The 22773-nt window shown below is 48.1% G+C and overlaps 1 protein-coding gene across 1 annotated transcript; it reads left to right on the forward strand.

The window, feature by feature from the left end:
* The first annotated feature begins 503 nt into the window (after nt 1-503).
* LOC140736365 (membrane progestin receptor delta-like) lies at nt 504-22398 on the forward strand. The gene is given in 11 exon segments (XM_073062353.1): nt 504-1129; nt 4405-4553; nt 5725-5835; nt 5837-5853; nt 8345-8596; nt 10811-10899; nt 17665-17791; nt 18703-18709; nt 18711-18800; nt 19519-19663; nt 22007-22398. Coding segments are annotated over 10 exon segments (1161 nt in total). The 5' UTR covers nt 504-1129; nt 4405-4502; the 3' UTR covers nt 22279-22398.
* The last annotated feature ends 375 nt before the right edge of the window (nt 22399-22773 follow it).

Here is a 22773-nt window from a genome sequence, read left to right on the forward strand (position 1 = left end):
GAGCTCAGCATACCACGGAAACCAGTCTCAGTAAACCATAATGAAAGACTCCACCCACCCCGGACATTCTCTCTTCTTTGCTCTCCCAACGGGCAGAAATACAAAAGCCATGAAAGCACGTACCACCGGTCCCAAGGGCAACTTCTGTCCACTGTAATGAGGCTCTTGTCCGGACCTCTTGCATGGATGGAATTCTGGCTTTACAATCTACCTGGATATTATTTGCAATTCACTGTTTACCCGCACTGCACTTTCTCTGTAGCTGCTGTACTTTATTCTACGTTGTAACTGTACCTCGTACTACCTCAGTGCATTGTGTAGTGATTTGATCTGTCTATAGAGTACACAGGTGAAGCTTTGCACTATCTTGGTACATATCACCATAATAAACTAATACTAATGCCAATATTTTAATAACACCTTTATTTAGTTTAATAGCATCATATTAACGTGGGAAACTGGTGGCCGTATATTTCGGGGACAATCTGTCTTCATTGGTAGCACAGATAAAGGGTCTTTCCACTGTCCACTTCCCTCCACAGCTACTGCCTGACCCGCTGAGTTCCTCCAGTTCCTTTCTGAGTTGCCTCGGATCTCTCTTCAGTCGCTAGCTGGGCGATTGTGGTAGGTCGTTGTCCCTTGGCAGGAGGCCATCCGCCGGAGTATGAGGGACCAGACGAAAGAGAACCCTGCCCCTTTAATGGGAAGGGGAGGTTTCCCGGAGTGGCAACACGGTACTGTTGAATCGGGCTGGAATTCAGACTGAGTGGACAGACCCTTTAAAATTCTGACGATCGGATTTCTAAAGAAGTGCTGGTTGCTCCCTGAAACTGCAGCAGTCAATCCTGTCGTTTGCAGCGGCTGGGCTAGAGGAGGGACACTGTCCCTTTAAGCGGCTGCTTTCTTTTCCGGCAGCTCCTAGGAAAACAAGGGGCCCCGTCTTTACATTTCCTCCAATCAGCCCAGTTCCAGAAGGCGGCGACTGATTTCCAGTGACACAGACGCGGTGAGCGGGCAGTTGGCCTCTTTGATCCGTAAAGCCGTTCTCAACAGGCAGCATGAAACGCCGCGATCCCCGCGGGACGAGTAGTCCCGAATAGGAGGAGGTGACTCGCCGTTCTGCATACTGGTGAGACCCCGCTGAGCCCTTTTCAGACCGTTTCACTGAAGTGTACGACTCAACGGGAACGTCTAACCGCTGTAACTGTTTGCGCGAGAAAGAAACTGACTGTACGGGTGCAATGTGTTCCTTTTCCCTGCGAAAAAAATTATTTAAAATTTCCAGTAAGGATTTCGCCGTTAGTAACCTGCTACTTTCAAACTTTACCCCAAGTGGAACAGGAGATAAAGTTCTTGTAGTGACAGACGTTAGAAGGTATGAGGGCAGGAATAGTTGAAGTTTGTCAGAAGGGGCGTGGCGGGAGAGGATGGGGAGATCCGATTATTTCGGAGGTCGGAACACGCGGTCGTCCTGATGACAGTGGGATGGGAATGATTGGAGCAGGCTATCGGAGGGGTGGTCCAGATGATCAGATGAAGCCAAGAGAGTGCCATGTGATCAGATCTGTTCCTGAGAGCTACCAGGCCCGGCCGCTGCCCCGAAGACGCGAGTTCGACTTCCCTCTGGCCAACTGTGGATTTAAAACTTACTGAAATAAATAAATCTGAACACGTTTAAAACTAGTATCCATGGTTGCCTCGCGGAGATCACACCTAACTTACTGTTGAATCGGGAGTAAATCTGACATCCTTGTTTCATCTAGACTGTCAGCTCGGACCCAGAAAGATATCGCTGGTGTTCAAATGTCCCCATGAAATTAACTCAGTCCCAGGGTCAATGGGCTGGTGCATTTCAGGCTGCACGGGTACGTGCTAAGTGACACACTGAAGTTGGAGCAGTTACCACAAGGGCTTGGAAGGGGAGGACCACAGTGTAGGGTTCTACCGCTACTGGAGAGACGGCCCGGATTGGATGAGAAAGCCCCTCACTTACTCAGTAGTACACCACCCCCAGGGGCCACATAAGTGTCCACAGTCCAATTGGTTTTAAAGGAATGAGATAGAACAGTACTTAAAACATTGATTAGGAATGTAAGAATGAAAAGGTATTAGACGGTTTATCCTTGTATTTTTTATTTACGGGTAAAGTTTATTTTGATAAAAATAATATTCGCCTAATCAACCAGCAGCCTTTGGTAAGTTGTAGGCATGCAGTGAGTGGTACTTAAATATCCAGATCTAACACACGGAGTCACTGGGGCACAATGCACGGAGGATAAGAAATAAGGTGGATGATCTTGTTGCACTATTGCAGATCGTCAGGTATGATGTTGTGGCCATCACTGAATTTTTGGCTGAAAGATTGCTATAGTTGGGAGCCCAATGTTAAAGGTTACTCGTGTATCGGGAGGATAGGAAAGTAGGCACAGGATGTGGCGTGGTTCTGCTTGATAAAGAATGGCATCAGATCAGGAGAAAGATGTGGCATAGGATCAGAAGATGTTGAATCCTTGTGGGATGTGTTAAGTAACTGTAAGGGCAAAAGGACCCTAATGGCAGTTATATACAAGGCCCTCAACAGTAGCTTGGATGTGGACCACAAATTAAAACGAGAAATCGAAAATGCGTGTCAAAAGTAATAACAGTGAGAGATTTCAACATACACGTCGATTGTGAAAATCAAGTTGGTAATGGATCTCAAGAGAGAGAGTTTGTTGTACGCATATGAGATGGCGGTTTAGAGCAGTGTGCCGTTGAACCTTCTAAGTAATCAGCTTTCCTGGACTGGGTGTTATGTAAAGAACCGGAGGTGATAAGGGAGCTTAAGGTAAAGAAATCCTTAGAAAGATGGTGATCACAATATGATTGAATTCAACTTAAAATCTGATAGGTAGAAGTAAGGTCTGATGTGACGCTATTTCAGTGGTATAAAGGGAATTTCAATGGTATGAGAGAAGAGTTGACAGAAGTAAGTTGGAAGGAAATGCTGGCAGGGATGCCAGCAGAGCAGAAATGGGTGAGATTCGGGGGAAATGAGGAAGTTGTAGGACAGATGTATGCCAACAACAAGGAAACAGTCAAATTGAAAAATAGTACAACCGTGGATGACAAGGGATGCCAAAACTGATGTAAATGTAAAAGAGAAAGCATATAACAAAGCAAAAATACGTGGGAGCACAGAGGATTGGAAAGCTTTTAAAAACCTACAGAGAGCAACTAAAAGAATCTTTAGGTGGGAATTGATGAAATACGAATAAGCAAGCCAGCAAACGATATCAAAGTGGGTAGTAAAAGCTTTTTTCAAGTATGTAAAAGAAGAAAGAGATGAAAGTGGATATAGGACCCATGGGAAAATGAGGCTGGAGAAAGAATAGAAGATGAACTAAATGAGTATTTTGTATCGGTCTTCACTGTGGAAGACACTAGCAGTGTGCTAGCTGTTGAAGGGTGTAGGGATGAGAAGTGAGTGCAGTTACTATCACAACGGAAAAGGTACTCAAAATGTTGAAAAGACCTAAGAGTACATAAGTAACCCGGGCTGGATGAAACTGCACCCTAGGGTTCTGAAAAAAGTAGCAGTAGATATTGTGGAGGCATTAGAAATAATCTTTCAAAACTCATTGAACTCTGGCATGCTGCCAAATAACTGGAACATTGCAAACGTCACTCCGCTCTTTAAGAAAGGAGGAAGGCAGCAGAAAGGAAGTTATAGACCAGTTAGCCTGACCTCAGTAGTTGAGAAGATGTTGGAGTCGATTGTTATGGATGAGGTTATGGAGTACTTGGTAGCATGGAACAAAATAACACAAAGTCGGCATGATTTCCTTAACGAAAAATCTTGCCTGACGAACCTGTTGGAATTCTTTAAGGAAATTACAAGTAGGATAGATAAAGGGGCTGCAGTGGATCTTGTATATTTGGATACTCAGAAGGCCTTTGACAAGGTGCCATGCATAAGGCTGCTTGCCAAGTAAGAGCCCATGTAGCTCTCTCTCTCTCTCTCTCTCTCTCTCATCCTTCTCTCTCTCTCAGTCTCCTCTCTCTCCTCTCTCTCTCCTCTCTCTCTCTCTCCTCTCTCTCGCTCTCTCTCTCTCTCTCTCTCTCCTCTCTCTCTCTCTCTCTCTCTCTCTCTATCTCTCTCTCTCTCTCTCTCTCTCTCTCTCTCTCTCTCTCTCTCTCTCTCTCTCTCTCTCTCTCTCTCTCTCTCTCTCTCTCTCTCTCTCTCTCTCTCTCTCTCTCTCTCTCTCTCTCTCTCTCTCTCAAGATCCAGTGTTGCTTGATGCCATATCCCAACTCTGCTCCATAATCGTTGCTGGAGATATGTGTATGAGTATGCGTGATTTACTGTTTGGAACTTCACGCTTTCGTCCTTCGTTCTAACCTATCTCTGCTGTAAATTCCGCAGGCAGCAATGGAGCTGAGGAAGAGGAGGTGAGGTGAGGCACCCGACAACTACTGTGATCCTCTGTCACAGGTTCTGTGTATGGACACAGATCTCCAAGATGTTAACTGTTAAGTTGCCCCACTTATTAAGCAATCACCAAGTTCCCAAAGTAAGTCTAAGGTAACGAGTATCTGCTCTAAAACATCCCGTATACAGGGGAGTTAAGCCACTCACTGATTTCAATGCGTCAAAACAAGGTAGATCAAAGCAAGGATTAGATTTTGTGAGGCCTGTTAAGGCTAAAGAACAAGTGCTGGTAAATGGGACGAGTGAAGATGGATATGGTATGGTCGGCATATACATTGTGGCCGAAGGGCCCGTTTCTGTGTTTCTCTGACTTCAAAAACAATACTCTGTATTCAATTTATTTCTTCTGCCAAACCTGTCCACATGTCATTGGATACATTTTTAGTTCAACAGTTAAATTGCTATATCAATGTTGCCCGTTTATTTTTTGCCAATTCACCGTTTAGATCCTGGCAGTCACCACCACTGGAGTGTCCTCACAGCAGGTTTCCAAAGTCAGTCTGCTAGAGACTCGCAGAAAGTTTGTCAGCGAGTCACTAGATAACCTTCCCCCCGTGTCTCTTTGCCTCTCTGTCTCTCTCTCCCTCTTCCCGATCTCTCTCATACACACATATGCACCACGTATTTGCTCACAACCACACACGTTCACCAGACATTAATACATAACACTTCAGTTGAGATTAACAACAACAAAAAAACACAAAACACAGAAGAGATATCACAAATATTTCTAAACCTGAGCATATTTCAGTGGTTCTGTGTCTGCCACGTTCCGCTGACCAGCCTTCAGTCTGAAGGGCGTTAGTTCGGTCAACTTTGAGATTTTAAGTCTCAGTCTTGAACTGTTGGGGTTAAGCGATACTGGGGAAAGGGAACGCCGTGGAAGAGAGATACTGAGGGAGCGTCACACCAATGGTTGCGGAGAGGAAAGAGTGCTGCACTAAGGGACTTGCGAAGTTTATCTTTATTTTAGAATCTTTCTCCCATCAGCCTATTCGAGGGGGATAGATTGAGCAATGGTGGTGAGCCAAAACTTTGGACCCAATATTTATCTTCCAGTCATCACTAGAATACTTACGAAGAGTCACGTTGCTATCTGTGGGATCGTGCTGTGCATAAATTAGCCAATCCTATGTAGAGCGCTTCCTGGGGTGTGGGGAGCTTCGGGGATTTCCAGCTTAGGGGTTCATGGGGAATTTTTGCACTGCCATAACTTTGTCTTCTCTGTGCTGCCACCCAACCCGCCTCCCCAGGTTTTCCGAGAGGATGGAATTGTGGGCGGCTACCGTAACCCACAGAGCTCAGCCAAGGACTGCCTCCTCAGCACCTTCCAAATGACGAACGAGACGCTCAACATCTGGACCCCATTTCCTCCCCACTTGGTACGTGTTGGAACCAAACATGGCAGCCGGGGGAGATGTCGCGGGCAGCATCAGCTCAGAGGCTCAAGGGCCCCTCTGCTCCGTGTTAGCGTTCTCTTCTCCTTCCCTGCCTCATCCCACTGGCGATAGATTCGCAAGTTTTGAGGAGAACCCAACCTGTTTGAAAAGGGGCCGGTCGGGTTGATGAATGTCTGAGGTTTCTGTACAAAGTGGGAAAGTGTTAGGTGTGAAAAGCAATGTGTTATTGAACCGGGAGAGCTTGGAACTTTACTCCCTGCAGTGCAGGAGAATGAGGGGAGATTTGATAGAGTTACTCAAAATGGCGAGGGGTTTGGATACGGTCAATGCAAGTAGTAGGCTTTTCCCCCTGAAGTTAGGTGAGTCTGGAACTGGAAGTTATGGGTTAGGGTGAAAGATGAAATACCTAAGGGGAAGCTGAGGGGGAGCTTCTCCCACTCAGAGGGTGGTGAGAGTCTGGAATGCGATGACAGCGGATGTGGTGAACGTGGGTTTGATTTTAAGATGCAAGAGAGGTTTGGATAACTACGTACATGGATAAGAGGGGTGTGGAGGGTTGTTACCTCGATGCAGTTCGATGAGCAGAATGATAATTCACAAACACAAGAAAGTCTACAGATGCTGGAAATCCAAAGCAACACACACAAAATGCTGGAAGAATTCAACAGGTCAGCCATCATCTCTGGAAATGTCCTGGACTGAAGAAGGGTCTCGGCCAGAATCATCGATTCCTTCCTCTTTCCATGGATACTACCTAACTTGCTGAGGACATCCAACAATTTTGTGTATGTTTTAAAATAATAATTCGGCACGGATTAGATGAACTGAATGCCCTGTTTCTGTGCAGTTGTGCTCTATGGCCGTATGGACCGAGAACATGAACAAAATGTGCAGGTACAGGTACAGCAGTGATCAGGAATTCTAACAGGAGGCCTTCCTTTACAGGAAGGCCTATGTGTATAAAAGGATGAAAGTTCAAATGAAGCAGTGGAGGCTACCTCAGAAGTATATTTAAGACAAGGTTGGATAGATTTTTGTACAGTAGGGGAATTAAAGGTTATGGGGAAAAGACAGGTAGATGAGATAAGACCATGGTCGGATCAGCCATGATTTTATTGAATGGTGGAGCAGGCTCGATAGGCCAGGTGGCTGACTCCTGCTCCTATTCTTATGGTATGCCACACACACACACACACACACACACACACACACACACATTCACACACACTCACACACACACACACAACACACACACACACACACACTCACACACACACACACACACACACACACACACACACACACACACACACACACACACACACACACACACACACACACACACACACAGAGTTCTGGAGGAAATCAACAAGTCAGGTGGGAAATTAACTATCAACGTTTCAGACAGTGAGAGGTAAGAAGACCAGGAGGCTAGAAACGGAGGGAGAGCAGAGAATGGAGAGGTCGGCAGAGGTTACAGAGATATTGAAGTTTCTGTAGGGATGAGGAGGGTACACAGATGTGAGGAGGACACAGAGACAAAGGAGGTTACACTGACATCAGTGGATTTTACTCTGGTCAATGGGAGTTACACTGGTATCAGACGGGTTTACAGAGTTCGGAAGAGATTTCCAGGGCCGAAGGGATTAGAGGATAAAATAAATTTTACTGAGGTCGGAGGAGGTTACAGAGGTCAAAGGGCTCAGGGAGAGGTTTACAACGGTAGGATGAGATTATACTGAGGTAGAGAGTTATACTGGGATCGAGGTGTGTTCCAGAGTTCGAGAATGTCATGCAGGGAAGCGGGGGGTGACACAGGTCAGAGTGGAGTAAACAGATATCAGAGGAAGTCACACAGGTCGTAGGAGGGAACAAGGTCGTGAGGAGTGACACGGTCGCGGGATACAGGTGTGAAGGGAGGTTACACGATTTGGAGGGGGGATTACTTAGGTTAGTGGAACCAAGTTCCACAATGGACCTGAAAACGACAGAGAGAATTTTGAATGTTTTCTAAGTTGGTGGAAGAAAGACTTCCCAGAGAATACCGGTGCTTTCAACAGCATGGTGTCTCTGAACTGGAGAGCGGGAGGTTGGTGTAAAGGCGAAGGAACACAGAGGAGCGATGGACATAGAGGACCGGAGAAAAACAGAAGGGAGAGACACCAGCATAGGGCATAAATCACGGGGATTGTGGCTAACTTTACATTGCTAAGCACAGCCCATTCCCATGGTTTTGCTAAGAGACGCATAGGCAGAAGCCGCTCTAGAGGTGAAATGTCGGCTCGATCTTTCCCCTACAGATACGGGTTGACCTGCTGAGTATCCCGGCGTTCCCTGCCTTGATTCGGTGAAGTGTGCGGGGTTGTGGGTGAGTGGGGAATCGTCCGTTTGGTACCTAGGGACGGTGCGTTCAGCCGAGTCCCCTTTCCTGTCCCCGCAGCCCACGTTGACCTCTAATCCTTGTCTCTGACAGGTACTTCCTGTGGCGGCTGCTGGTGCTATGGCACTCTGTGGACTTCTACAACGAGCCGTATGCCTGGCCCCTTCTCGTCTACCTGTGCGTCAGCTGCCTCTACCCTTTCACCTCCAGCTGCGCCCACACCTTCAGCACCATGTCTGCTCACGCACGGCACGTATGTTACTTCTTCGACTATGGAGCCCTCAGCCTAATACAGTTTGGGTACGTCCTTTTCCCCCATCTCCCTCTGTACTGTATGACACCTTAGCATGGGAGCTAGCGTAATGTTTTACAACGCCAGCGAACGGGGTTCACTCCCCGCTGTCTGTAAGGGACTTCGTACGTGCTCCCCGTGACCACGTGAGTCTCTACTGGTTGCTCCGTCCTCCTCCCACATTCCAACGACGTACGGGCTATGGTTAATAAATTGTCTACTTCATCTGCGCTCTCATTGTGGTTAGTTCTTTCGCAACATGATAGAAAGGGATGTAGAAGGATAGAAAGGGAGCATATCAGGGGTGGTGGTGGAGGCAGATATATTAAGGACATTTGAAGGATATGTAAGAGGGAAGGGTAGATTGACCTTGGAGTAGATTAAAAAGCTCGGCCCAACATCGTAGTACGAAGGACTGACTGAACTGTTCTATGTTCTAAAATCCCCCTTTGGACCTATGGATATCGTGTGCTCCTCCCCCAGGGAAACCCCGGCACAAACTACTTATTGATATCGTCACATTTAAGGAAGATACAGTTAAAATATTGCCTTGCATATTGTTCGCATAGAATAGATCATTATAGAGTGCATTTATCTAGATTCGGTCACACAATAGCAGAATAAAGTGTAAGGGTTACTGAAAGAGAGCAGTAACAATAAACGATAAAGTGCCAGATCAGAACGAGTTAGATTGTGCGGTCAAGAGTCCATCTTATCGTACAAGAGCTCCATTAAACAGTCTTATAACAGTTGAACACACACAAAATTCTGGTAGAACTCAGGTCTGGTAGCAACTATGGAAAGAAATAAACAGTCAACGTTTCAGGCCGAGACCTTTCATGAGCACAGAAAAGGGTCTCTGCCCGAAATGTTAACCTTTATTTTGTGTGTGTTACTCTGGAGCTCCAACATCTGCAGAGTCTCTCGTGTCTTGTAACAGGGGGATACAAGCTGTCCCTTGAGCCTGGTGGTATGTCCTTTCAGGCGGCTGGCAGCTGTACTTTTGCATTCGACCCTGACAACATTTTCGGGGAAGTAAGGACGTGAACCCCACCCTCCTTCACGCAAAGTCCCTCTGTCCATCAACACAGTTCAGGCTAATGAAAGGTCTCAGCGACTAAGTATGTACTGCTTCACTCTCCTCTGCCGCTGTATGGCCTGCTGAGCTTTTCCAGCATTAAATCTGACGAACAACAGGGAGCTGAGGGGGTAGGGAAGGTGAAGCAAAGACTGGAGAGAGTGCACATGATCTTACTGAATGGGGGAGCAAGCTCCAATGGGCAGAGCGGCCTCCCCTGCTTCTGACTCTCATCCATTTCTGTCCCTGCGCCCTTCTGTACACCGATGACAGAAAGTCGAGTAGGGTTCACGGGAATTGTCCTGGGAATGAAAGAGTTAGCGTACGAGGAGCATTTTATGGCTCTGCGCCTGAACTAGCTTAGTTTAGACAATGAAACCTAACAAATATTGTAAGACCTCAAATGAATGGACGTGGGGAGCATGTTTCCTATAGTGGGGGGAGTACAGAACCGGGGGTCACAGCCTCAGAATACAAGAACCTTCGCTTAGAACAGAGATCAGGAGGAACATATTTAGCCAGAGGGTAGTGAATGTGTGGAATCCATAGCCATAGAAGGCCGTGGAGGCCAGGTCATTGGCAATGAGGTTGATATGTTCTTGATTAGTCAGGGTGTCTAAGGTTACTGGGAGAAGGCTGGAGAATGGGATTGAGAAAAATGATAAATCTTCAATGATAGGATGGTGGAACAGACTCGATGGGCTGAATGACCCAATTCCGCTCTATGTATTATGGTTTTATAATCTGTCCAGGCTATCGGGCCCCCACCCTTGTCATCTACCCATGGATGAAGTTATATAAAGTGTAAGATGGGATGATTTGGCAGCTGAGTGAGGGGCTGAGAAAGTGGTGCTGGGGCAGAGTTTCAGATTTACAGTATGGATCATTCGTATCTCTTCTGAGGAAAGTATGACTAGTAGAAAAGGGACGGGTTCCACGTGGACTCAAGGAGGACCAATATCCTTGCGAGCATGTTTGGGTGAGTTCTTGGGGAGGGTTTAAACTAATTTGGTGGAGGATGGGCCCCGTTTACAAGTAGAGGCAGTGTGTAGTCAGACGGTCAGGAAGGATGAGGAGGTGATAGAAAAAAATTGCAGTCAGTAAGAGGATTTGCAGTGGAAAAGAGGGGGGCAAAATCGGAAGTGGTGTTGGATGCAGGACTGAAGGTGTTATATTTGAATGCACCCAGTATACCGATTAAAGTAGATGATCTGGCAGCGGAGCTGGAGATTTACGGATATGACGTTGTGGGCATCATTGAGTCGAGACTGAAAGAAGGTGGAATTGGGACAGGCCTGAAGAGAGGATTGGTGAGCTAGGTAGAACACTGAAAAGCAGGACGTCCTTAGAAAGGGGTGATATAAAATGGGAATACCTGTGGGTAGAGTTAAAACGCTGGAAGAGTAAAATGAACCTCATGGGAGTTATAGACAGGCCTCCGAACAGTAGCCAGGATGTAGGCTACAAATTACCCAAGATAGAAAAGGCATATCAAAAAGGCAATGATACAAATACCACGGTACAAATATCTTGGGGTAGTTCAATATGCAGGTTTTTCCCAAGTGAGGAAATTATAGAATGCCAACAAGATGGTGTTTTAGAACGACTTGTGGTTGAGCGATTCTGGGCTTAATTAACCAGATCAGATAAGAGAGCTTAAGGTAAAGAAACCATTAGGAGGCCGTGGTCATAATATGATAGAATTCACCCTGCAATTTGAGAGGGAGAACCTCAAGTCAGATGTATCAGTATTGCAGTAGAGTAACGGGAATTAGGCATGAGAGAGGAGCTGGCCAAACCTGATTGAAAGTCGAGGAATGACAGTGGAACAACAATGCCTGGACTTTCTGGGAACAATTCGGAAGGCGCAGGATAGATACATCCCAAATAAGTATTCTAATGGCAGGATGACACAACCTTGGCTGACAAGGGAAGTTAAAGTCAACATAAAAGCATAAGAGAAGATATATAATATAGCAAATATTATTTGGAAGTTAGAGGATTGGGAAGCTTTTAAAAAAAAAACAACAGAAAAAAAAGCTAAAACAAGCTTTTAGAGGAATGAGTAAGCTAAAAATTTCAAAGCGTACTATGCACCGAAAGTTTTTCAGACATTTAAAGAGAAAAGTAAAAGCGAGAGTGAGCACTGGTGGGCTGGAAAATTACGCTGGAGAGGTAGTAATGAGTACAAGGAAATTGCGGACGAACTGAATAAGCATTTTGCATCAGTCTTCACTATGGAAGACACGAACAGGATGGCGGAAGGTCCAGAGTGTCGTGGGCCAGAGGTGAGGATGGTTGCCATTACTACGGAGAAGTTGCTTCGAAAAATTAAGGTCTGAAGGTAAATAAGTCATCTGGACTACACCCCAATGTTCTGAAAGAGGTAGCTGAAGAGATTGTGGAGACATCAGTAATGATCTTTCAAGAATCGTGAGATTCTGGAATGGTTTCAGATGACTGGAAAATTGCAAATCCTCTTCAAGAAGGGAGAAAGGCAGAAGAAAATTCTAGGCCAGTTAGCCTATGCTCAGTAGTAGGGAAGACGCTGGAGTCTACTGTTAAGGATGTGGTTTCGAGGTACTTGAAGGTTTATGATCAAAATGCAGGCCAGGTCGGAATGGTTTACTTGAGGAAAAATCTTGTCTAACCAATCTGTTGGAATGACCAGCAGCGATAGATAAAGGAGATTGGAGGATGTTGTGTACTGGATTTTCAGAAGGTGCCAGACACAGGGACAACAGGGAGAACAGTCAAAAATCCGAGGTACAAAGAGGCTTGGGAGTCCTCGTGCAGGATCCCCAAAAGTGAATTTGAACATTGAGTCGGTGGTGAGAAATGCAAATGCAATTTTTGCATTCGTTTCGGAAGGACTAGAATAATAAGAAAGGAAGGGCATGTGAATGCCATAGTAGACGAGATGAAAGAGAATCCTGAAGGATTCTGCAGATACGTTAAGAGCAAAAGGATTGTAAGGGACAAAACTGGTCCTCAGGAAGATCAGCATGGTAATCTATGTGTGGAGCCGAAAAAAGTGGGGGAGTTCATAAGAGATTTCTTGCTTCTGTATTTACTCAGGAGATGAACACAGAGTCTATAAAATGAGACAAAGCGGCATCTACTTCAAGGGACCCTATACAGATTACAGAGGGATAGGTGTTTCCTGTCCAGAGGCATATTATGGTTGATAAATCTCCAAGCCTGACAAGGTGTTCCACTTAACTAAGAAAGGAGGCGTGCTGACATTGAGAGGTTTTTCAGCAGCGGTTCACAAGAATGTTTCGGGAATGAACAGCTTATCAAATGCCGTGAGCCCTGCCGTCCTCTGTGTCGTGCCGTGGACCGTTGGGCTTCTGGGGTTTATGAAGCACCTGTATTTACTAATTGTGGTCTTACGAGAGTTTAACACTCGTCATGGGGTCCTTGTGTTGAGAATTATTTGCCTTGCGGTGTCGCCCACTCATGTCACCGATGCCCTGTTGCAATTCGGATGTATAACCCCTTGGTTCCGTCTCTGCATCCGAGTCTTCCATTCCTCCGTACCTGAGTTCAGTTATTGCCAGCGCTCCCCACGACATCACGTGAGGATCGATTGATGGCTCTGGACCTGTGCTCGCTGGAATTTAGAAAATAGAGGGGTGATTTCATTGAAACCTATAAAATGCTCAAAGGACTGTACAGAATAGATGTGGAGAGGATGCTTCCTATGGTGGGAGAGTCTAGGACCAGAGGGCACAGCCTCAGAATAGAGGTATGGCCTTTTAGAACGGAGATGAGGAGGAATTTCTTTACGTTAGAAGGTGCTGAATATGTGGAATTCATTGTCACAGGCGTCTGTGTAGTCCAGGTCATTGGGTGTACTTAAGGTGGAAGCTGATGGGTTCATGATAAGTCAAGGTGTGAGGGAAAAGTTACAGGGAGAATGCGGTTAGAATGGAGTTGAGAGGGAATGGATCAGACATGACGAAATGTCGAAATAGACTTGATGGTCTGATGGCCTAATTCTGCTCTTCTGTCTTATGATCTTATGGTCTCTTCCCCATTCACCGTGCCTCTCCATCTTTCTCTCAACCCCTTCCTCCCCCTCTCCCTTAATCATTCTTTTCGCTCCCCTCTATCTATGTCACTCTCCTTTTCTCTCTCTCCCTTTCCCTACCCGACTATCTCTGTCCTTTCTCTCTCCCTTCCCACCCCACCCTGTATTCTTCTCTCTCTCACTCCCACCCTACGCCGCCATTCCCCCCTCACTCTCCCCCTCCTTCTCCATGTATGTCCCTCCCTCACTCTCTCCCTTACCCTCTTCCATCTTTCTCTCATCCCTCTCCCCCCCCCCACTTCAGATCTGTCATTGTCTATCCCTCTCTCCCTCCCCTCCATCTCTGTCGTTGTCACTCTCTTTCCCTCCCCATCTATCTCTGTCATGTTTCTCTCTCCTCTCTCTCTTTCTCTCTCTCTCTCTCTCTCTCTCTCTCTCTCTCCTCTCTCTCTCTCTCTCTCTCTCTCTCTCCTCTCCTCCCTCTCTCTCTCTCTCTCTCTCTCTCTCCCTGCTCTTCTATCTCTGTTTTTCTCTCTTCACCCCATCTGATTATGGCCCTCACACTCCTTCCTCTATCTCTGTTGCTCAGTCTCTCTCCTCCCCCTTTGTCCTTCTTTCTCTACTCGCCCTCACTCTCTTTCTCTGTTGCTTTCTCTCCTCACCCTGTATCTCTGTAATTCTCCCTCTCCCTCCTCCCCAGTCTCAATGTCTCTATATGCCTCTGTCTATCTGTCTTTCTCTGTCTCTCGCTCTCTCTCTCTCCTCTCTCTCTCTTCTCTCTCTCCTCTCTCTCTCTCTCTCCTCTCTCATCTCTCTCTCCTCACTCTCTCTCTCTCTCTCTCTCGCTCGCTCGCTCGCTCCCCTCCCTCCTCCCTCTCCCCTCCATCAATAATAATTCCATACTTCCTCGTTCCTGGCTCCATTACCGAGTTGCATCCCGCGTGCTGTTCTGTTGCAGGGGGCTCTGACTGCTGAAAGAGGCAGGCATTGTCTAGGCTAATAAAAGCCCGATTCACAGCGCTGTTATTGAGCGCTCAGGGCTGAATAAATTAGCAGCCCTACAGGATGACCGTGCCTCCCACTCAGTAACGCTCACGGGATGGGGTCTTTAGAACATTTACGAGTCAAACCAGAAGAATGTTTCATGAAGAGAATTGTTTTTCCAACCACAACTTTTCATCCTCTGCCAGTTAACAGAGACGTTCAAAACTCAGATTTAGCAATGGTTACAGTGTCCGTTACTCTGTAGATACTGGAACAGCTCAGGTCAAAATGAAATTAGCAGTGGTGATAAGCCAGTACAGCAAACATTAACGGGACTGTGAGGCAATAAATCCACAAGACCTGATGCCTGTTGTGTAGGGGATTGAAGGGTGTTGCTAAGGTGATGATCTATTTAATTAGTAATACAGCACAGTAATAGGCCCTTCCGGCCCAGCAATTTTGCGCCGCCCCAGTTACACCCATGTGACCAATTGACCTGCTAACCCGTACGGCTTTTGAATGAAGGGGGAAACCGGAGCACCACCGGAGAGGTCATGGGGAGAAAGAATAAGCTCCTTACAGACAACGGCAGGAACTGAACTCCAGTCTTAGAGATGTCGCTGTAAAGCGTTAACCACTAACCGCTACACTGGTTGCTGAGACCATAACTGATTTTCCTGAGACCAAAAAAACATAGGAGCAGAAATTGGGCCATAGAGCTAATCGAGTCTTCTCCTTGTCCCACTCTGTCTCGGGCTTTCAATATCGGATAGGTTTCAATAAGCTCCGCCCTCATTCTTCTAAACTCCAGTGAATACAAACCCAGGGCATTCAAGCGCTCCTGATACGTTTAACCCCGTTCACTCCTGGAACCATTCTCGTAACCCTCTCTAATGCCAGGACATCAATATTCAACATGTTTGAATGATTAGCACTGACTGCGAAATTTATTTAATAAAGGAGTGGGGAGAAGGAACGAGGAACTACTGTTCAGTTAGCCCTGACCCCGGCTACTCTGGAGCTGTGAAACCACTTCAGTGGGCAGCGTGAGTGCAGTGGACAATGGCTGGGGACTGTAGACCGAACACAACAAAGAGCCAGTAACCCCCCCGTAACACTACTACCACTACCACACCTACCCTTATATGGCCTGTCTGACACCATGTCCTCTACGATATGGTTAACTGTTTTAAAAAACTCGTTTTATTTCAATGTAAAGTAGGTTTGTGTACTATCTGACTGCCAAAACTGTAATCTCTTCCTTACGCCTTTCTTTGTCTGTTTGTCTGTCTGTCTGACTCTCTATCTATCTATCTATCTATTTATCTATCTATCTATCTTTCTCTCACTCTCTCCTTTCTTTATTTCTCTGTGTCTCTCTGTTTCTCTCTCTCTCTCTCTCTCTCTCTCTCTCTCTCTCTCTCTTCTCTCTCTCTCTCTCTCTCTCTCTCTCTCCTCTCTCTCTCTCTCCTCTGCCTCTATTTCTCAGCCTCTATCTCTCAAAGGTCGAAGCCAATTTTTTGTCAAAATACATATGTCACCTAATGCTACTCTTAAAATCATTTCTTGCAGCATTCATAGTAGAGAAAATCAATATCATAGTAGTGTCTGGTGTTTTTCCTGTCTCTACCTCTGGTCGTCGTCTGTCTGTCTGTCTGTCTGTCTCTCTCTCTCTCTCTCTCTCTCTCTTCTCTCCTCTCTCTCTCTCTCTCTCCGTGTCTGTTTCTCAGTATATCTGTGTCTCTGTGTCTGTTTCTCTGTCTCTCTCTGTCTCTCAGCCAGTCTGTGTCACGATCTGTCGGTTTCTCCTAGGTCTCGATGTCTCTGTGTCTCTGTCTCCTCTCTCTCTCTCTCTCTCTCTCTCTCTCTCTCTCTCTCTCTTCTCTCTCTCTCTCTCTCTCTCTCTCTCTGTGTCTCTGTGTCTCTCTGACTCTCTGTGTCTCTGTCTCTGTGTCTCTGTTTCTCTCCTGACTCTCTGTGTCTCTGTCTCTCTGCCTGTCTCTCTCTGTCTCTCAGCAGTCTGTGTCACCATCTGTCGGTTTCTCTAGGTCTCTATGTCTCTGTGTCTCTGTCTCTCCTCTCTCTCTCTGACTTTCTGTGTCTCTGTGTCTCTCTGAATCTCTGTGTCTCTGTTTCTCTCTGACTCTCTGTGTCTCTGTCTCTGTGTCTCTGTCTCTGTGTCTCTGTTTCACTCTGACTCTCTGTGTCTCTGTCTCTCTGTCTGTCTCTCTCTGTCTCTCTATGTCTCTGTGTCTCTCTGTCCTCTCTCTGTCTCTCAGCCAGTCTGTGTCACCATCTGTCGGTCTCTCTAGGTCTCTATCTCTTTGTATTTCTGTCTCTGTGTCTCTGTTTCTCTCTGACTCTCTGTGTCTCTGTCTCTCTGTCTGTCTCTCTCTGACTCTCTGTGTCTCTGTGTCTCCGTCTCTCTCTCTCTCTCTCTCTCTCTCTCTCTCTCTCTCTCTCTCTCTCTCTCTCTCGCTCGCTCGCTCTCTCTCTCTCTCTTTCTCTCTCTCTCTCTCTCTCTCTCTCTCTCTCTCTCTCTCTCTCTCGCTCGCTCTCTCTCTCTCTCTCTCTCTCTCTCTTTCTCTCTCTCTCTCTCTCTCTCTCTCTCTCTCTCTCTTTCTCTCTCTCTCTCTCTCTCTCTCTCTCTGTTTCTGACTCTCCATCTGTCTCTCTCTGACTCTCTGTGTCTGTGTCTCCATCTCTCTCTCTCTCTGACTCCCTGTGTCTCTGTCTCTCCGACTGTCTCTCTCTGACTCTCTGTCTGTCTCTCTGACTCTCTGTCTCTCTGTCTCTGTCTCTCTCTGTCTCTGTGTCTCTGTGTCTCCGTCTGTCTCTCTCTGTCTCTCTGTGTCTCTGTGTCTCCGTCTCTCTCTCTCTCTCTCTGACTCTCTATGTCTCTGTGTCTCTGTGTCTCTGTCTCTCCCTCTCTCTGTGTACACTAATGTTCGCCTTCTTTACCTGCTATATGACAATGTGTTCTTGCTCGCTACCAACGCTCTTCTTCTCTCTCCATTTCAAAGGCTGTGCTATCACCTACCGGGCCTACGTAATGGCAGACAGTTGGGTTAATAATGTCCTCCATTCCTGCTTCGTCCGGTCGCTGCCTTCAACTCCCCTGGTTTGCACAACACTCTCCTGTTACTCCAGGTAGGCCCAGTTACCATGGCGGTGCTGTTAAATTGGTAAATTGATTTATTATTGTCACACACTGAGCATTTTCTTTGTTTGCATGCCTTCCATCTGGTTCTCATCATGGGGAACCAGACCTCAATCCAGATCACCGTCCCCCTGCATCGATTCCCTCACTTCCCTGGTTAGAATTTATCTGCCCTGAGCACCCTGAATGTGGCAGCACAGGTTGATAGGCTGATTAAGAAGGCATATGGCGTGCTTGCTTTTATTAGTCCAGGCGCTGAGTTCAAAAGTCAGTAAGTTATGTTGCAACTTTATAAAACGCTGGTTAGGCCGATTCCGGAGTATTGCATACAGTTCTAGTCTCCCATTATAGGAAGCTTGTGGAGGCTTTGGCAATGGTGCAGAAAAGTTTTGCCAGAATGCTGCCTGAATTAGAGGGCATGTGTTAATAACGAGAGGCTCGATAAACTTGGGTTGTTTACTCTCCAGCGGTGGAAGCTGAGGAGAGATCCGATAGAGGTTTATAAGATTATGATAGGCACAGATAGAGCAGAGAGCCAGTATTTTTTCTTTACTCAGTGATGAAATGTCTAATACCAGAGGGCATGGATTTAAGGTGAGAGGGGATAACTTAAAGGAGATGTCAGGGGCAAGTTGTTTTTGACAAAGCGAGTGGGTGGGTGCCTGGAATCCGTTTCTTGGGGTGCTGGTTGAGTCATATTTATCCGGTAGACTTTTAAGTACGCACATGCATGTGAGGAAAATGGAGGAATATGAATACTGTGTGGCCAGAAGGGAGTAGTTTAGTTGGCCATTTTGATTACGAATTTAATTGGTTCGACACAACATTGTGGACTGTAGGGACTCTTCCTGCGCTGTACTGTTCCATGTTCTATGTTCTATGAGTGTGGGTTGCGTCTCAGGTTCCTGGAGGTCCGAGCAGCCCAGACTCAGTAAGACCTTCCGGCTCACAGCTTTCACCTACCCCTTTCTGTTCGACAACCTGCCGCTCTTCTACAGGGTAAGAGGGACCTCTATGAACGGGTGGAGGGAGAGGGAGGGGAAGACCAACACTGGCACACCCAAGTAACACGCACAAAATACTGGAGGAAGCCAGCAGACCAGTCAGCACCTATGGAGGGGAATAGACAGTCGACGCTTCGGGCCAAGGCTCTTCACAGGACTGGAAAAGAAGGGCCAGTTAACGGAATAAGAAGGTGGGAGGAGGGGGAGCAGCGCAAGCTGGTTTGAGGATGGGCGAGGGGTGAGGTTTGGGAGGAGGTGGGATGTGGTGTAATTTGGAGGAATGATGGGTGGCGAGGTTTGCTGGATGTGGGGAAGGGAGAGATTTGTGTGGAGGGACGGGAAACGGGTGAGGTGGGGTGAGTTTTGGAGAGCTGATGCCCCGGTGATGTTCTGGGAGGAAGTGATGCCCGGTGAGGTTTGGGATATGGAGTTTCAGTGACCATTTGGGAAGACATCGGTGAGACCCGTCCAATGGGCAGCCGAGAACCTGCGTTCCATCACCTGGACTGGCCTTGATTCGAACCGTGTGAATGAGTAGCTAAGGGTCAGCCTAGAATCGATAGTCCGAAGGGGCTATTTCCACGATGTAAGATTCTACGTGGACAACCTCCCACACCTCATTCAGGGATTTAACCTTCCTGGGAAGGCTGGGTTGGGGTCCTAGAGTGGAATGCTAACCTCCCTATCCTTCTCACTCACCCCTCCCCTCACAGCTCTTCCTTTGCTGGGGTGAGGACTGCAGCCACAACACTTCGGTGCCAACACACTACTGCCACCTGCTGTTCGCTTTCCTCACCTTCTTCCTCTTCGCCTCCCACCTGCCCGAACGCCTGGCTCCTGGCTGCTTCGATTATATCGGTGAGTGTCCGGCAACGGAGGGCAGAGACAGAGTTGGAAACGGCGGTTTGAGGGGTGGTGTGTACAGGTCTAGGGAGAGCTTGGTGTGGGGAGACTTCTCCTCAGACATCAGCCTTTCCGTTAACTGTAGCTGCCCTCCTAAACCCCACGTCCCCTCAGTATGTGGGCATAGCGTCACAGACCTCCGTCCATTGAGTCCTCATCCCACACCGATCCTATTGCACTCTCCCCCACAAACCTCGTGTGGGCTTCACCCGATTCTAACCCTCACCTACTCACCAGCGCAATTTACGCGGATTAACCCCGCCCGACCTGCATGATTCTGCGACGTGAGACGTGTCGTAGTACCCTAGGGATACCAACGGGGTCGTGCACACACACTCACACACTCACACACACACACACACACACACACACACACACACACACGCGGCGGGCAAGCACAGAGAGCGAGCGAGAGACAGACGGAGAAGACAGAGAGACGGAAATCCAGATTGAACCCAAATTTCTGGGAGAACAACCTCAGAAATTCGCAGTGATAAAGTTTCTAGGCGACGATTCCCCTCCCCCCCCCCCCCCCAACATCTGTAACCCGCGTCCGGAGCCCCAGAAGCGGCTTCGGGGACCACCCTCTGACTTTCGAATGTGATAACTGTATTCTTAACTACAGTGAGGTGTGGTCACGTATCCTCAAGGGACACCTTTCCCATCCCAGGACGAATACAACTGGTCACCCTTTACCCACTGCAAGAGCAGACTTCCTTTCGTTAGGGTTAGGGCCCAAACTGTGTACAGAGCGGTTCTGCCCCTGTCCTATTGACGAGGTCTGCCCTTCCACCAACCCCCCACACCCCCCCCCCCACCAATAACTCCTGGCAGACCATCAACAGCCTCCTCGCCCTGCTGTCGCTCAATGCCCTGCAGTGGGCTCTGGAGTCGTGGGTGAGGTGGTTCGGACTTCTCTGTGGGCGTTTAACAGAACCGGCCTGATTACTCCAGTTAGAGTAACCCACCTCCCCGTTCTTTCCGCTTACACATATGGGCCAGGTCAACCATAGATGGTGCGTGTTTGCTGTCGAAGTGAATACGCAAGCCAGTACACAAACCAGCGCACTACGATACGGAGCGCAAGCCGTTTACCCGTGCAGCAGGCTCCTCCACTCCCTACAGCTGATGGCTCCAAAGGGATCGGCAGAAGCCGATACAACTTGGCACCAGCTGTGCCAGTCAGCGTTGAAATCGACGTGGGACTGCCTTAAAGTCTCCATCTGCAGCATTTTCCTCGGAGTTTACTCACCAAGTTTTCCCATGAGATGGTAGAGCTGCAAGGCAGCGGAGGTTTGAAATCAGAGTTCTCTTTCTCCTGGAAAGCAGTCAACCACAGCTGACGAACTCCATTTGCCCGAAGCAACTTGTTTTCAGGCGCCTGCCTTTGCCACTTCTCCTGTCATTAGAAATGGCTCCGCCGGGCTCAGTAGCTAAGCCTCCAGGGAAGACCAGGGGCTTGATTTGGTTGTCAGTAGCTATTTAAGACGCGACACGTTTGGGAGTATTTAAGAGGTAGTGGGAGCTCATCTCCCACTATTCCCCATCCCGGCTATGATAACCTCAAAGGACCGTTTGCACAACGGATTTTACATTGCTATGACCACTGAAAACTCGACACTTCCCCAAGCTCAGCACACAAAAGGAAGGACAATAATGAGAGAACGGACTGCGAGAAATTAGGAGACAGTTCCTGAGCTCGTGACCCAGGCTGCTGGAGGCACGGCGGGGGAAGCTGAGACAATATGGCATTACGGGAATAGGGGTGGAGTGTTGGGGCCATGGCCTTTTACAGTAATAGGGAGAGGTGAGGTGGCCGGGAAGGAGTTACAGAGACGAAGAGGGGTGTAGGGGAAGTAAGAGGTTACAAAGAGGGGAAGAGTGTAAGGGAGAGAGGATGTTGCAGAGACGGGGAGGGGAGTAGGGACAGGAGTGGGTCACAGAGAGAGAGATGGAAGTAGAGTCGCAGAGACAGGGAGGGGAGTAGTGGAGGGAGAATGTCACAGACATGGAGGCTTTAGGGTCCGAAGGGGGGGTCACAGAGACGGGTTGGGAGAGCCAGAGGTCGTGGATTGCTTTGTTGACTCCGTTGTGAACTTACGTGCGAGTGTCGGCTGTGACAACACACCAGAGCCTCTCAAGACCGGAAGCCTTGACACACATTCAGATATCCTGGGGACTGTAATTGGGATCTCCGTGTACCCATGGTGACGGGTTAAATGGCCGCGAGGTCAACCGTGGTGTGCGCAAGGGAATACCTCCCCCACTTATCTATCTCTGCTTCTTCCCCTCCCACAGGTCACAGTCACCAGCTTTTCCATATCTGCGCGGTGGCCGGCACCCACTTCCAGCTGGAGGCCATCATCACCGACATGGGCTGCCGTCGGACCTGGCTGCTGGCCAACGCACCACTCCCCTCGTTGGCGGGGACCCTGGGGGTGACCTTGGCCGCCCTGCTCCTCAACCTTCTGGTCATCTCCTTTTTCATCGGACTGCTGGCCCTGGCGCCTGGTTCCTCCCCCTTCCTCCTCAGCGCCCTATCTGACCAGGTCAAGTCAAGGACCGACTAAGTTAAGAGCGGGGGGTGGGGGAGGGTGGGCAGTGACCACACATCCTCCCACTTCTCCTTGGGATGGCATCATGGAGTTCGGCGGGATTTCAGCCCGACCGTGCAGTGATACGACAGGACAGGACAACGCTTTACAGCGCCTGCGTTCCGATTTCAATTCCTGCCGCTGTCTGAAAGGAGTTTGCATGTTCTCTCTGTGATCGTGTGGGTTTCCTCCGGGTGCTCCTGCTGCCTGCCACATTCCAAGTTGGTGCTAGTGAGTTGTGGGCATGCTACGGGTGCGGTAAGCCTGTCGGCATCTGCACATTCTCAGATTGTGTAGGTCCTTGAAGCAATCGATGCACTTCACGGTATGCTTCGAAGTACAGTACATGTGATACCCTTCCCTTGGACAACATCGGTGGCGTGGCGAGGGGAGACTTGCAGCTTGGGCAACTGCCGGTCTTCCATAAAAAAAACCTTGCCCAGGTTTGCGCCCTGGAAACTTTCCAAGGGT

Source organism: Hemitrygon akajei, chromosome 11, assembly GCF_048418815.1.
Source record: "Hemitrygon akajei chromosome 11, sHemAka1.3, whole genome shotgun sequence".
NCBI classification, from domain to species: domain Eukaryota; kingdom Metazoa; phylum Chordata; class Chondrichthyes; order Myliobatiformes; family Dasyatidae; genus Hemitrygon; species Hemitrygon akajei.